Source organism: Haplochromis burtoni, unplaced genomic scaffold (genome assembly GCF_018398535.1).
Source record: "Haplochromis burtoni strain Fernald_Lab_line unplaced genomic scaffold, NCSU_Asbu1 Contig_392, whole genome shotgun sequence".
NCBI lineage: Eukaryota > Metazoa > Chordata > Actinopteri > Cichliformes > Cichlidae > Haplochromis > Haplochromis burtoni.
Window position 1 is genome coordinate 173,767 of NW_024582753.1, and position 15,348 is coordinate 189,114.

The window sequence follows — 15,348 nt, forward strand, 5'->3', positions numbered from 1 at the left end:
GGATACACATGACCAGGGGTAACAGGTTACAACAAAATGTGTATCAGACATTAGATTCAGGTTTAGCTATGCTAATATGAAGTGACAACAGTTTTTACATAATCTTATTAAAATGGTAACTAAAAATAGATAGAAGAAGACGACTGGCTAAAAAATGATAACATAATCATGAAAAAACAGGAACGCACACATGTTCACATTATAATTTCATTTAGTATTTTGCGCCATTAGCATAAGCAGAGTGCATTGTATAAATTTGTTGCAATTATTAAACAGAACAAAATAAAAATAAAAAACGTAGTTCGGTGCCACAGCTATGAACATATTGTAACTTATCTTTTTATGTTTTTTTTTTTCCATCAGATGGCTGATGCACAGCAGAAAAAAATTGAGCATGAGAAGACAGTCCTCCAGCAGACATTCATGACAGAAAAGGAGATGCTATTAAAGAAAGAGAAACTCATTGAAGATGAGAAAAAGAGGCTTGAGAGCCAGTTTGAAGAGGAAGTGAAAAAGGCCAAGGCTCTCAAAGATGAACAGGAACGCCAGAAACAGCAGATGGAGCAGGAGAAAAAGACACTCCAGGCTACCATGGATGCAGCCCTTAGTAAACAGAAAGAGGCTGAGGAAGAAATGCTTAGAAAGCAAAAAGAAATGCAAGAACTCGAGAGGCAGAGACTAGAGCAGGAAAGGATTCTGGCAGAAGAGAACCAGAAACTGCGTGAGAAGCTACAGCAGCTTGAGGATGCTCAAAAAGATCAGCACACTAGGGAAACTGTCCGTCACAAAGATGTTATCCATCTAACAACGATTGAGACAACAAAGACAGTTTACAATGGTCAGAATGTTGGTGATGTGGTAGATGGTATAGACAAAAAGCCAGATCTGTTGGCTTTTGATGGCATCCGTGACAAAGTACCTGCAAGCAGACTTCATGAGCTTGGTGTCTTACCAAAGAAGGAGTTTGATAAACTGAAAAATGGTGAAACCACTGTTGAAGAGTTAGGCAAGACTGACAGTCTAAGAAACATTCTCAAAGGAAAGAATGCCATTGGTGGTGTTTTGACACCCTCCAATCAAAAAATGTCAATCTATCAAGCATCAAAAGAGAAGAAAATTACTCCCGGCACAGCCATGATCCTTCTTGAAGCACAAGCAGCCACAGGTTACATGTTAGAACCAATTAAGAACCAGAAACTTTCTGTTAATGCAGCTGTCAAGGAAGGACTGATTGGCCCAGAACTGCACAACAAAATGCTTTTAGCTGAGAGGGCTGTTGTTGGCTACAAGGATCCATACACTGGTGGAAAGATCTCAGTCTTTGAAGCCATGAAAAAGGGGCTAATAGAACACGATCATGCAATCAGAGTCCTTGAGGCTCAGCTTGCTACTGGTGGCATCATTGATCCAATCAACAGTCACCGTGTGCCCACTGAAACAGCCTATAAACAAGGACACTATGATGCAGAAATGAATAAGATCATGGAGAACCCATCAGATGACACAAAGGGATATTTTGACCCCAGCACTCAGGAACCTTTGACATATTCTGAGTTAATGGCAAGATGCACTACTGACCCTGAGACCAGTCTGTTACTCCTGCCAATCACAGACAAAGCTGCACAGTGCTCTAGTATATATACAGAGGAAGAGACCAAAGATGTATTCGGCAAAACAACTGTGTCTGTACCATTTGGTAGATTCAAGGGAAAGACTGTCACGATCTGGGAGATAATCAACTCAGAATACTTTACAGAAGACCAGAAGAAGGACCTCCTCCGTCAGTACAAGACAGGCAAAATCACAATTGAAAAGATCATTAAGATTGTTATCACTGTTGCTGAGGAAAAAGAGAAGAAAAATGAAATTACCTTTGATGGTCTGAGAGCACCCGTGCCTGCTACTGACCTTCTGGAATCCAAAATCATTGATAAAGATCTGTACAACAAATTGCATAATGGCAACATGACTGTCAGTGAGGTATCTCAAATGGAGCCTGTCCACAAAGCATTGAAGGGCACGAACTGTATTGCGGGTGTAGTCATTGACTCCTCTAAGGAGACAATGTCCTTCTATCAAGCCATGAAGAAGGACATGATGAGGCCCGGGCCTGCCTTGAACTTGCTTGAAGCCCAAGCAGGTACAGGCTACTTGGTTGACCCAGTTCACAATCAGAAGTATACTGTTGATGAAGCTGTCAAAGCAGGTGTTGTTGGTCCTGAGCTGCATGAAAAGCTTCTGTCTGCAGAAAGAGCTGTTACAGGCTACAGAGATCCATACACTGGAAAAGCTGTATCTCTATTCCAAGCAATGAAAAAAGATCTCATACCTAAAGAACAAGGACTCCGCTTACTCGATGCCCAAATGACAACTGGTGGGATCATAGATCCAGTAAAGAGCCATCGCATTCCTCATGATGTGGCTTGCAAGAGAAACTACTTTGATGATGAAATGAAGCAGGCTCTGAGTAATCCAAATGATGAAACTAAATGCTTCTTTGACCCCAACACAAAAGAAAATCTCACATACTCTCAGCTCTTTGACAGATGTGTCACTGACAAGAAAACTGGTCTGCGGGTCCTCCCTCTCTCTGATGAAGCAATCAATGCTAAGGAACAACCAGCATACACCGAAGCCCAGACCAAAGAGGCTATGACTCAGGCTACTGTAGAAGTTAACTCTGGACCATTTAAGGGCAGGAAAATGACCCTGTGGGAAATTATCTACTCTGAATACCTCACTGAGGAAGAGAGACTTGACCTGCTCAGACAGTTTAGGTCAGGAAAAATTACAATTGAAAAGATAATTAAGATTATCATCACAATTGTAGATGAGAAAGAAGCCAAGAAACAAGAACAGTCCAGCTTCAAGGGACTCAGAGCTCCTGTTCCAGCAGACTCTCTGTATGAGTCTAAAATCATTGACAAACCAACCTTTGACCTGCTTCAACAAGGCAAAACTACACCCAAGAAAGTCAGTGAAAATCCCAATGTCAGTAAATACCTCCAGGGCTCTAGTAGCATTGCTGGACTCTACCTGGAACCAACAAAAGAGAAACTCAGCATTTATCAAGCTATGAAGAAAAAGCTTCTCCGCCATAACACTGGCCTTTCACTTCTCGAGGCTCAGGCTGCAAGTGGGTTCATTGTAGATCCTGTAAGAAACCAATGCCTGTCAGTAGATGAAGCAGTAAAGTCAGGAGTTGTTGGTCCAGAGTTACATGAAAAACTCCTCTCTGCAGAAAAAGCTGTCACTGGTTACAAAGATCCATTCACAGGCCACAAAATCTCCCTCTTTGAAGCAATGCAGAAAGATCTAATCTTAAAGGAACATGCGATGCCCCTATTGGAGGCCCAGATTGTGAGTGGAGGAATTATTGACCCTGTAAAAAGCCATCGTGTCCCCACTGATGTTGCATATCAGAAGAACATTTTGAGCAGAGATATTGCCAAGACCCTCTCTGAACCATGTGATGAAAACAAAGTTTTCTCTGACCCAGAAACTGATGACACTATAACCTACAGACAACTTAAAGACAAATGCCAAAAAGATAAAGACACAGGCCTGTACATGCTCTCACTCTCCAAGCCACAGTCTCCAACTGTTGTAGAGAAGACATACCTCTACACAGAGGAGCAAACACAGAGTGAGCTGTCCAGTACCCAGCTTGACATTCCTATTGAGGGGCTTGCTGATAAACCCATGAATCTCTGGGATATCATGAACTCAAATTTGCTTCCAGAGCAAGAGAGGCAGAAGCTCCTAGATGAATATCGCTCTGGTAAAATCACTAAAGAGCGGATGATCATCATCATTATTGAGATCATGGAGCAAAGAGAGATCATCAGAAATGATAGTCCACTGTCATATATGACTATAAGGAGAAGGATAACTATTGAGGAACTCTACAATGCTCGCATCATTGATTTGGAAACATACAACCTTCTTAAACAGGGCAAGAGAGACATCCGTAACATAATGGAGTTGACAAGTGTAAAGCAGTATCTTTATGGAACAGGCTGTGTCGCAGGCGTCACAACAGACTCGACCTCCAAGCTAAGCATATACCAAGCAATGAAGAGAGGTTTTCTTAAACCAGAAATAGGCCTCACCCTCCTAGAAGCCCAAGCTGCTACAGGATTCATTGTTGATCCACTGAAGAACGAAACGCTCACTGTTGATGAAGCTGTCCGTAAGGGTGTTGTTGGCCCTGAGATCCATGATAAACTTCTTTCAGCTGAAAGAGCTGTCACAGGATACAAAGATCCCTACAGTGGAAAAATCATAGCACTTTTCCAGGCCATGAAAAAGGATCTCGTTCCAGAGGATTATGCTCTCAAAATGTTGGAGGCACAAACTGCCACTGGTGGTATTATTGATCCTGAATTCCAGTTCCACCTGCCAACAGATGTCGCTATGCAAAGAGGCTATATCAACAAGGAAACCAATGAGAAACTGAATGATGATGTGAAAGGATTCATTGATCCTGTCACTGATGAGAAACTGTCTTATGCACAGCTACTCAAACGATGCAAGTTGGATGGTGGATTGCGCCTGCTTTCATTGGGAGACCAGCGGCTGACATTCAAGGGTCTGAGAAAACAAATCACAATTGAGGAGTTGATTCGCTCACAAATCATTGATCAGCAGACCGTCACTGACCTGAATGAAGGTCTTGTTTCAGTAGAGGAGATTAGTAATAGGCTATCAAGGTACCTGCAGGGCACAGGCTGTATTGCTGGTGTATTTTTGGAGTCCACAAAGGAACGGCTGTCAATTTACCAGGCTATGAAGAAGAACATGATTAGGCCAGGCACTGCATTTGAACTCCTTGAGTCCCAGGCAGCCACAGGATATGTTATCGATCCAATCAAAAACCTCAAACTGACTGTCAATGAAGCAGTAAAGATGGGAATAGTAGGCCCAGAATTCAAAGACAAGCTTCTCTCTGCTGAGCGTGCAGTAACAGGATATAGAGATCCTTATACAGGCAAGACAATCTCTTTGTTCCAGGCCATGAAGAAAGGGCTTATCCTAAAAGATCATGGTATCCGTCTACTCGAAGCTCAGATTGCCACTGGCGGAATAATTGACCCGGAGGAAAGTCACCGTCTGCCAGTTGAGGTGGCTTACAATCGTGGCTTCTTCGATGAGGAAATGAATGAGATACTGACAGATCCATCTGATGATACCAAAGGCTTTTTTGATCCCAACACTGAGGAAAACCTAACCTACCTCCAGCTGATGGAGAGGTGTATCACTGATCCTGACACCGGCCTGGTGCTTCTGCTACTCAAAGAGAAGAAGCGGGAAAGAAAGACCTCTTCCAAATCCTCAGTACGTAAACGCAGAGTTGTCATTGTAGATCCAGAGACTGGCAAAGAAATGACTGTGTATGAGGCCTACCGCAAGGGGCTCATTGACCACCAAACCTACCTGGAGCTTGCTGAGCAGGAGTGTGAATGGGAAGAAATCACAATGACTTCTTCTGATGGCACTGTAAAATCCGTCATTATTGACAGGAAGTCAGGAAGACAGTATGATGTTGATGACGCTATTGCACGTGGCTTTATTGACCAGAAGGCTCTTGAAACATACCGAGCTGGAAACCTGTCCATCACAGAGTTTGCTGACTTGCTTTCTGGAAACATGGGAGGCTTCCGTTCACGATCATCCTCATTTGGTTCTACCACTGGTTCCACTTACTCCTCTTCAATGAGCCCCCTACCATCAATTAAACCACCTGCAGTCATATGGAATGACCCAACAGAGGAGACTGGCCCTGTAGCAGGAATATTAGACATAGACACATTGGAAAAAGTGTCTGTCACTGAGGCAATCCACAGAAATCTGGTAGATAACATCACTGGTCAAAGACTGTTGGAGGCCCAGGCATGTACAGGTGGAATAATTGACCCCACAAGTGGAGAGAGATACTCAATTGCAGAGGCCACAGAAAAAGGTCTTGTGGACAAAATCATGGTTGATCGTCTGAACCTGGCTCAAAAAGCATTCAATGGATTTGAAGACCCCAGAACTAAAGTGAAGATGTCTGCCTCCCAGGCGTTGAAAAAGGGCTGGCTGTATTATGAGGCTGGTCAGCGTTTCCTTGAGGTCCAATATCTAACTGGTGGACTCATTGAGCCTGATGTTGAGGGCAGGGTGTCAATAGATGAATCCATTAGGAAGGGTACGATCGATGCTCGCACTGCCCAGAAACTGAGGGATGTCGGTGCCTATTCTAAATATCTGACCTGCCCAAAAACCAAACTGAAAATCTCCTTCAAAGATGCCATGGACAAAAGTATGGTTGAGGAAGGCTCCGGCTTAAGGCTTCTGGAAGCCTCTTCCCAGTCTAGCAAAGGCCTCTACAGTCCCTACAATGCTAGTGGCTCTGGATCGGCTTATGGCTCCCGGAGTGGCTCAAGAACCGGATCCCGATCAGGCTCCAGGAGAGGCAGTATTGATGCTGGCTCTGGCTTTAGCATGAACTTCTCATCTTCCTCCTTTACATCTTCTTCTGGCTACAGCCGCAGATTCTAGATTTTATAGATTGACTAGAAACCAGCAGTACTAATGCACTTTACAGTTGCATTTCTAACAGGAAATAAATAGTTAAAGTAACAGAAAATATAATTTATTTGTTCTTCCCTGCATGTGGCCAAAACAAGAATTGTCTAGGTTATTACTTTTTCACATAACATCAGTCTAAACATGCGCTCTAGATGTAGAAACATAACCAGGCATTGCAAAATATATAAAATATTCATATCTTCTGGTACAGATGACAAAGTGAGTTTATATTTTTCAAAGCAAAGCATGCCTTTTCTGCTGTTTGAGTTTATAGTTTTTATATAACACAATTCAAAAGATGTATACTTTATACTTTCTGAAACTAATATATACTTCCTGTATATCAAACAGAAATATTTCTTGAATATTTCATGTTTCCTTAGAAATTTTGTTTATTTTTTATCTTTTTCAGCAGTACTGGTAAAGAGATACCAAATGTTAACATAATTCTAATGTTTTTAACTAAAATATTTGGATGCATTTAAAATTCCTGAATGTTTGTAAAGAGTATGCACAGAGTATGTGTTAATTTTTTAATGTTACAAATTGTCTGGGTTACTGCATTATGCACCCAGTAACTTGCAGCACAGAATACATCTGCGACACTACACAAAGAGACACTATAGGAATGCAACAAGTTCCACAATTAAATCCATGTACACTGTTCTGAAATCAGTTTTAGATCTGTCATTACTTTGCTTTTACACCCATTTATATTCAGTATGTGTTTTCATCTTTTGAGTTAACTGCACCATTGTTTTACACACTGCTCATAACCCTCATCACTCAAGTGCTCCCACTAAATCCCAAGATGATGTCAGACTCGATCCCGATCCCCTCCACAGACCTGCTCCTGTTATTTTGATTCTTGTAAGTTGAATTTATTATTTCTATTTGTTTTTCTTTCGTTGCCCATTTTCTTCTGTTTGTTTTGATCACAACTAATAGCCAGTCCCAAACACTGCCTTTGGTGTCATTTCAACTTTCTCTGTTTATTCTCATTATTGTTGTTTTTCACCATCTTCCTTGTTTTTTCACAGCTGCCTCAGTCACTCAGAATCCAACATCTGGTCACATGTACTCAACTGGCTGGAGAAAACAATCTTCTAACCTTGGATGGATCTGTGAGTCCATGCCAGCCTCATGCTGTAACACAGGTACAGAGCATAATTGCATCATTGTTTTTCAAAGATTAAGCTTTGTTTCATCAAGATTTGTTTTGCAGTATTCATTTCATTGCTTTCTTTTTAATTTCTCGCTGCATTGTTTGGTTTATTTTGATTACATAGTTTTTTTCCTTTTGCTTCTAGATACCATTGAGTATGTCCTTTCTTCCATTGTACATCACTGTTGAAGGAAGCTGAGGCTGAGTCAACATCATCTTGGGAAGCCTTTCTAGGAACACTTCATTTATTACCATTTGCCATGTATTTATTACTTGAATGCTAATACTGATATTTATGCTATATCCTGGCATTTTTAGAGAAAAGCCACTCAGAATAAAAACATTTATGTGTACATTTCAATCGAGACAATACATCTAGACTTTTTTTTTGCTATTCCTGACTACATATCCAGTTCAACTGAAGTGCCTATGAAAGTAATTTAGAGAACTGAGATATTGATTCAGCACCACATTGCATGAATTTATGTTTTTTCAAATTAATTCCTTTCTTTTGCTTTTTTTTTTTTTTTTTTTTGCTGCAAATTTCCTTTTTTGCAGATTCAAAGACAGCACAAAGAATAATTGTGCTTAGTTATTTTCTCAAATGACCTATTTCTGTTATGCATCTTTAAAGTTTTACTGCTGTAAATCTTTTTGTTTTCATGATGGTTTTGATATTATGAATGTCTTGCATGTTTTACTAACTTTTTAAAGGATATTGGGGGGAAAAATGTTGGTGTAAAATAAAAGCAACTTCAGTAAGTGTTAAGTGTGCCAATTTAAGTTTCAGCAATGTATAAAACGACAAACTAACTGGTTGGATTTTGTTATGGGGCAGATGTTGCTTCAGCGACATGGCAGAAAAAACCTCTTGTATGTGAACTTAACACTATGTTGTAAATAAAAGTGCTCTGAAGAAGCATTCTTGTCATTTGTATATCAGTACCCAGTTTTTTAAGAGTACTTTTTCACTGCTTCTGCCTCAGTTTACATTAATATAAATACTACGTTAATATTTGATTAAATAAGTATGTATTCTATATAGAACAATTGCTTTAATACGCCTGTAGATGTGATATAATACTATTACCTATGTGATATGATACCATTACCTGAAACAAGTACCTTATCACTGATAGAAGAGAAGAAAAAAAATAAATAACAGTCAACCACATGAGGGCAGTGTTAGACAGACCTACTTTCTGCAAGGAAGCAGCTCAGTCAGGTGAAAGCGCCACAGGTCCCACTCCTGCTCTGCCCTAAACCCACTGTTTATTCTGTTGATCACATAAGTGAGTTTCTGTCATTAGGCATTTCACGACTAATTACAGTCAATTTTCTATACAATTTCTATTTTTCTAGCTTTTCATAAATCAGAGTGAAAAGACCCCAGAATGGGGTTTCTGAATTCAGGGTATGCATGTTTGTTTACACCCAAAGTCCTTCACACTACATGCATACAGATGTTTGCTCTGTGTGCCAACATTAGCCAGTGGGTTTGATGGAAGAGCCTGCCAACAGAAGCTCCGGGGCATTCACCACCCTGAATTCTTCACTTAGCTCCCTTGACTACTCTGAATTGACCCCAACTCTCCCTGTGTTTGATGAGCGGGAGGTAAGCACACAGAGAGAAATAAAACCCACTGTATACAGAATGCTATAAAATAATGAATTGCTCCATTAACAGTCTCAGCTAAAGCAGAGAGACTGGAACAGGGATCATTTTGTATATTTTACCCACTGGTTTCTTGCAGGATAAAGGCTGCTACTTGTTTGGATCACCAGGAGCTACTTCACAGGATCAGAGCTATGGGTATGCTACTGTAAACGAATTTAAAAGCAAAAGGAATGAATGAAATACTCTGGACCACAACAGATAACAATCTAGGCACATTAAAAGAAAAAAGAATGACTGCCAGATTGACAGCGGCCACCAACAGCCTGTGACAACAGTCATTTGTAGCAGCTTTGTGGACCAGTGCATTTCCATTTGTCACAGACACAAAGACAGGGTCTTGAATTGTGTAGTAAGCACAAAGTGTAAAGCATCTGATTGGAACATAGTTAAACAAGAAAACCAAAGTTCCAGCCCAGCAGACAAAGAGAGCACATGCCTCCCTAATGATCTATTTTGGAAAGTTGAAAAAGTATAACCAACCAAGACAGGCCATCAGTTCACACACACCAGTAAAAGTAGTCATAAAACTGCAAAAAAAAAGAAAAAAAAAAGATCTGGCAGGTCTGTATACGAATATTTAAATATTACCAATGAATAACTGTATTTACTTATGAATATTAATGATGTTAGCTGTTTGAGTGCCGTGTTTGCAATCATTTAGTTCATTTAGTACAATCCTTATGTACATGATTCTAAATTACAGTGGTAATAGTATTTGACTAAAATGTGATCAATGCAACGTTTTCTCCTGTTCTTCTCTGATTCAGCAGGGAAATAGAGGACATGAGCCAATGGCAGTGTGAATTCAGGGGTCAAATCAGAGCACTGAGACAGTGGCTCAAGAGCATGGAGATGAGGCTACCTCCTCTGGACCCCAGGGTCAGTTTGCCTTACTGTGTGTGTGTCTGCTTGCATGCTGTTGCCTGCATTCTAAAGTTCATCGTATGACACGGGCTGGTGAAAAAATGCACCTCTGCGTATGTTTATACTGTGTTAATATCCCAGTGAGTTGAACACTGTGATGCTCATTAGATGCCACTGGTATCTCACAGATAGTGAAGCAAGTAGGTTCACTTCTGGGAGCTCTGTGCTGAGCACCAAAAGTGTGTAACTGCACAATAGCATTTAAATGTAATGTATAGTGACTATTTGCTGGTCTGAAGGACACCTTGTATGTAACTTTGAGACATCAGTGACAAAAGAGCAGTATTTGATTTCCAGGGAAGAAGAAAAAAAGAGGTGTTTGGCACTTTTATAAAGGGGAAAAAATAGTATATTTAATTCATTGATGTTGTTATTAAAATCTGTAGCATCTTTGAGCTTCCTGCCAAGCAAGTCTACATAATTAAAATCCATCTGTCGTGCCTCTGCTTCCTTTTCTCTCTCCCTGACTCCCTGTTTATGCCAGCTACAGTACTTTTACAAAAATATGTTTTGGATTCCATTTTTAATCACACATGAAAACAATTCAGCAATGCTACTTTATTATCAGGTCACAAGATTAGAATAAAAAAAATCTACTCTCATTCTACTTTCATTTATTAGTTCAGTGCAGTTTGAGCTGCACTAATCTCTCCCTGCTAAATGATTGCTATGACAATGCTAATGTTTAGCAAGCTTACGAAGGGTATTGTAATTTTGTTAGCATATTATCATGCACATGAACAAGAAATACAAGGTGAGGACTTTTATTTCATTGCTCAAGAAGAGAAACCCGTGGAAGTCAAATAAATTAGTCTTTTGTCCTGCCTCCCTCTTGGCACCCCCAACCAATCACGGCAGACGGCTGCCCCTCCCTGAGCCTGGTTCTGCAGGAGGTTTCCTCCTGTTAAAACTGTTAAAAGGGGTTTTTCCTCCTCACTGTCGCCAAGTGCTTGCTCTTAGAGGGTCATTGGATTGTTGGGGTTTTCTCTGTTTTATTCTACGGTTTTTACTTTACAATATAAAGCACCTTGTGCTATATAAATATAATTGTATTAGATTAATAAATAATAATAAAAAAAATATAATAATTAATAAATTGAAGTTGTAGCGGCCGGCAACTACGTGAGTAGGCAGAAAATGAGAGATTCAGTTCTGTCCATACTTACACAGGGTCAGAGAGACACTCCCATGCATGAACATCATTTTTATTGTTTATCACTATCAATTGTGTTGTGACTCAATGTTGTGCCCTATTCCCTCATTATTGTCTATCACTCTCATGTAATGTCACTCTGTCTTTATGTCTTCTACTTCAGCTGCTCAATTTCCTAATGGAGATTAGGCTCCGTTTTAACAATAGTATACTGGATCCTGTAAACGATGTGGAGACTAAGAGAGCAAAGAAATCAAAGGGAAGCTAAACCAATGACTCATGCAAGTCACTATACTGAGACCTTTGAGTGTACTGAAAGAGAGGAGCAGGAGTGTGGAAGTTTGTCAAAATACTCAGAGGGCCACTGAGGTGGTCCTCGTCCCCTCCTGCAGAGAGACTTCTTTAGACCACAGGAGGACAGAGGGGCTGGGGAATCAGACCCTATTGTGCCTGGCCTGGACAACCGGGCTAGAGAAGTGCTTGGCACTGGAGGCCCTCTGCACACATGAGCGAACACATTGAAAAGACATCAGACTCAGATGGGAGGAAGAGGCAAGGGGGCAGGAAAAAAAAGAAAAGAAAGGAAAGCAGGATTTTTACGGTAAAAGCATTCAGATCTAACTAAGTGGGCATTTACTGAACACAATTAGACTTAGTCATACAACCAAATTTTTTACAAATATTTATAAATGCAACTTGTCGCAAGCGAACCCAGTTACAGTTAGCCAGTTACAACCAGGCTTACTAACTGGGTTACTGGTGATTGAGAAAATTGCAAGATAATAATCAAAAAACCAAACAAGTATTAGAAAAATGCAGGTCATAGTGGAATGCCATTTTGCTCTTCAAATGTTGGACTCTCTCTTGCTTTTATCGATAAACGTTAATGCTATTAAAATGTCTAGCTGCCCATGAAGTTTGTCATGTTTCCATCAACTGTTACTTTTTAGTCAAATTACTTCAGTTTTATACAACTATAAGAGACCATGTATGGCTAAACTCTAAATGTGAATCTAAATTTGCTAATTTACTATTTCTGCTCGTCTCACAGCATTTTGTGCTTTATTACCACTTAAATAATTAATTCAGCTTTGAATAAAGGAACATTTTCATTTTGGTTACCCTATTGTTCAGTAAATGAAAGCTATCCCTGCTCATAACATTAACATATTACGACTCTGTGGGGTACAAGGAAGGCACGGTAATATTTCATGTGATTATTCCTAGTGAGGGGTGACTGCACCTTTTCAATCATCTGTGAATCGGTTGCACACAAGGATTAAGAGGTGTTTGATGTTTTGATTGATTTAGTCTGGGCATGGGTTTCACAGTCTTGACTGAATTTTCAAGGCATTGATTAACTGAAAAGGAACAGAATAAACCCGTACGTATATCTTTTGTTTTTTAAAACAGAAGCTCTTTTTAGTTATTCATTCTTCAGACATTTTACATTTTGTGTCTGAAAGCGACTACCGTTTCCTTGGGGACCAACGTTAAAGATACGGCGCCACATCTTATCGCATAGCTGGAAGGTTTTGGTGAGCTTCAGCCTTTTTTATTTTTCATACTTCCAATGGCTGAGACATAGCTTGCATTATTTATATTAATGTAGAGCATGCATTTTATACATATCTGGATTTAAAATGATTAAAAATAAACAAATACAATTGCAATTGAAATACAAAAACACAAACATTACTTTAGGAAATATTACAGATCAGAAAAAGGAAAAAACATATAAAGACATCACGTGTACGCTTCACAATCTGCAGAGCAGACATCAAGAGTTACTGGCCGTCCATGACAAAGTACAACAAACAAAAAATGAGGTGCAGCATGAAGAGCTTTTCCAAGAGATGACAAAGCTCACAGCACAGAACAAAGATCTGCAGGAAGTGTGCCTGAAAAAGAAGAAAAAGCACTTCAAGTTTTTCCAGAAGAAAGACTCTGTTGCTTCTACAATTCAGCTGGACAAGAGTTGCTCAACAGGGGCAAATCATACAATAAATGACGCAAATAAATTCACGGTGCTTCAGGGTCTTATTCAATCTCAGTGTTGTTTAGAAAACCCAAAGACACAAGAAAGAAGCATCATTCAGATTAGCCGCATATTAACTTAAAATCTGATGCAGCCGTCCAACATAATCTCAGTCTCCATGTCTTCTCCAGGGAAAATAATCATTTAATCTTCAAAAGGAAACATAATGAAGCTTTAGTCTGGACCCCAGCGAGAGAAATAAATAAAGGAGTGAAATAAAGGAGTGTCTTTTATCTGTACCATTCCTTTATCATACTGCATCCGACCACAGACCTTTGTCATGGTAATGCTGTTAGTCTGCTGCACTGCTGGTTCCAGTCTGGCCTGAGGGACTTGTTAGTTAGCAGCATGAATAAGGACATCCCTTGGCATCCCCTCCGCCACAATACAGACCCTTCTCCAAAGCAGAGGAGAGAGTTACACACCTGCTCCTTAACACAAAACAAGCAATGAAGCATCTTACTCTGTTTTCCCATGAACTCTCAATTACGCCTTAAGCTTTAAATTGGACACTGTAAATTATGAATGTGATAAAAATCTAAATGGAATTTGTGCATCTGTTTCTTACAGTCCAGAGAAACCTGAACATAGTTGGTAGTAGTATTTTGGCAGTCGTAACAAGTTATTTGCTAACATTGCAGTAATACTGATGCCATGATCAGGCTGTGTGCAGGCAGGATGAGGACCCAAACGCAAACTCACAGAAAAAAAACAGGACTGAACTCAAAATACAGCTTTATTTCTGACAAAAGATAACGGCGATACAAAATAATATGAAACTGAACTGGGAAGTACTAAGGAACTGACTTACAAGGAAACACACGGAGGGGCACACAGTCATGAGGGAGAACACAACACTGAACTGAGGGAGATGTGGACATAAATGCACAGAGGGTAAACGAGGGAAGTGGGAGCACATGGGGAACACAGCTGACACAGATAATCGTAACGAGACAGGGCAGGGGTGAACACAACATGACGCATACTGACGAGAGACTGTCAAAGTAAAACAGGAAGTACACAGAGGTTCAGACAGGAGGAGAGAGCACAGACATAACTGAAAACATGGAATAAACACAAGGAGGGGAAACAAAGGTTCACAGATACATAAAGGGGCACACAGGAGGTAACCAAATAAGGAACATCTTAACTAAACAACCTAGGAACCAAGGCATAAATAGAGAACAAAATACAAAACACACAAAAACTAAGAATACTGGGCCAACATGGCCGAGGACCATGACAACTGAGCACAACCAGAGATATGCAAGTGTAAAAAAATGTTTTTTTAAATGGATTAATACTTCTTTGGGAACACCACAGCAGATCATTCTCTACCTCTTTTTACTCTGTCCGACTCACAGGATGGTTAATCTGAACTGCATGCTTATCTGAACTTGTAAGTTATAGAATTAATTAAGTGGCAAAATTTCCAATCTGTTTAACAAGACAGAAACTGAATGTAATTTCATACACTTCTCCGTCCACTTTGCCTTACCTGCACTTTTTCTCATCTCTCTTCTGAACCTATAATGCCACTTTAAGAGCAAGTTGATTAACGTGTTAATGAAATTATTAGCACAATCGCTGCACTTTCTACATTTCTCTTTACATATATCACCGTAGAAATAATTTTACCCACTACACTGGCACTTTAAAAATGAAAACGCATCAGAGAGGCTGAAAACCGCAGTTGCAGCGATGGTAATTTCAACTTTTCTTTTGTACGGTGGCAGAACAAAATGTGACTGACATGTCAAAGTGACAACGCTTTGTCAATAAAGGTTAAGGTCAAAAGTTCTTCTCTCCATCACCCC

At 40.0% G+C, this 15,348-nt stretch overlaps 2 protein-coding genes across 34 annotated transcripts in view; both read left to right on the top strand.

Moving 5' to 3' along the window:
* plecb (plectin b) overlaps positions 1-8,657 on the top strand; it is a 130,156-nt gene extending 121,499 nt beyond the window's left edge. For all 30 annotated transcript variants that reach the window (XM_042212752.1, XM_042212753.1, XM_042212754.1 and 27 more), the window contains 3 exons: positions 364-7,443; positions 7,614-7,730; positions 7,884-8,657. In XM_042212752.1, the coding sequence (XP_042068686.1) occupies positions 364-6,543 (6,180 nt within the window). In that variant the 3' untranslated portion in view covers positions 6,544-7,443; positions 7,614-7,730; positions 7,884-8,657. The remainder of the gene's footprint in view (positions 1-363; positions 7,444-7,613; positions 7,731-7,883) is intronic.
* A 579-nt stretch (positions 8,658-9,236) lies between these two features.
* macf1b (microtubule actin crosslinking factor 1b) overlaps positions 9,237-15,348 on the top strand; it is a 30,241-nt gene continuing 24,129 nt past the window's right edge. For 3 of the 4 annotated variants that reach the window (XM_042212771.1, XM_042212773.1, XM_042212774.1), the window contains exon 1: positions 9,237-10,295. Coding sequence is in view for 2 of the 4 variants with exons in the window: in XM_042212774.1 (XP_042068708.1) it covers positions 10,200-10,295 (96 nt within the window). In the remaining 2 variants the exon portion in view is untranslated. The remainder of the gene's footprint in view (positions 10,296-15,348) is intronic. The other variant, XM_042212775.1, reaches the window with a different exon arrangement.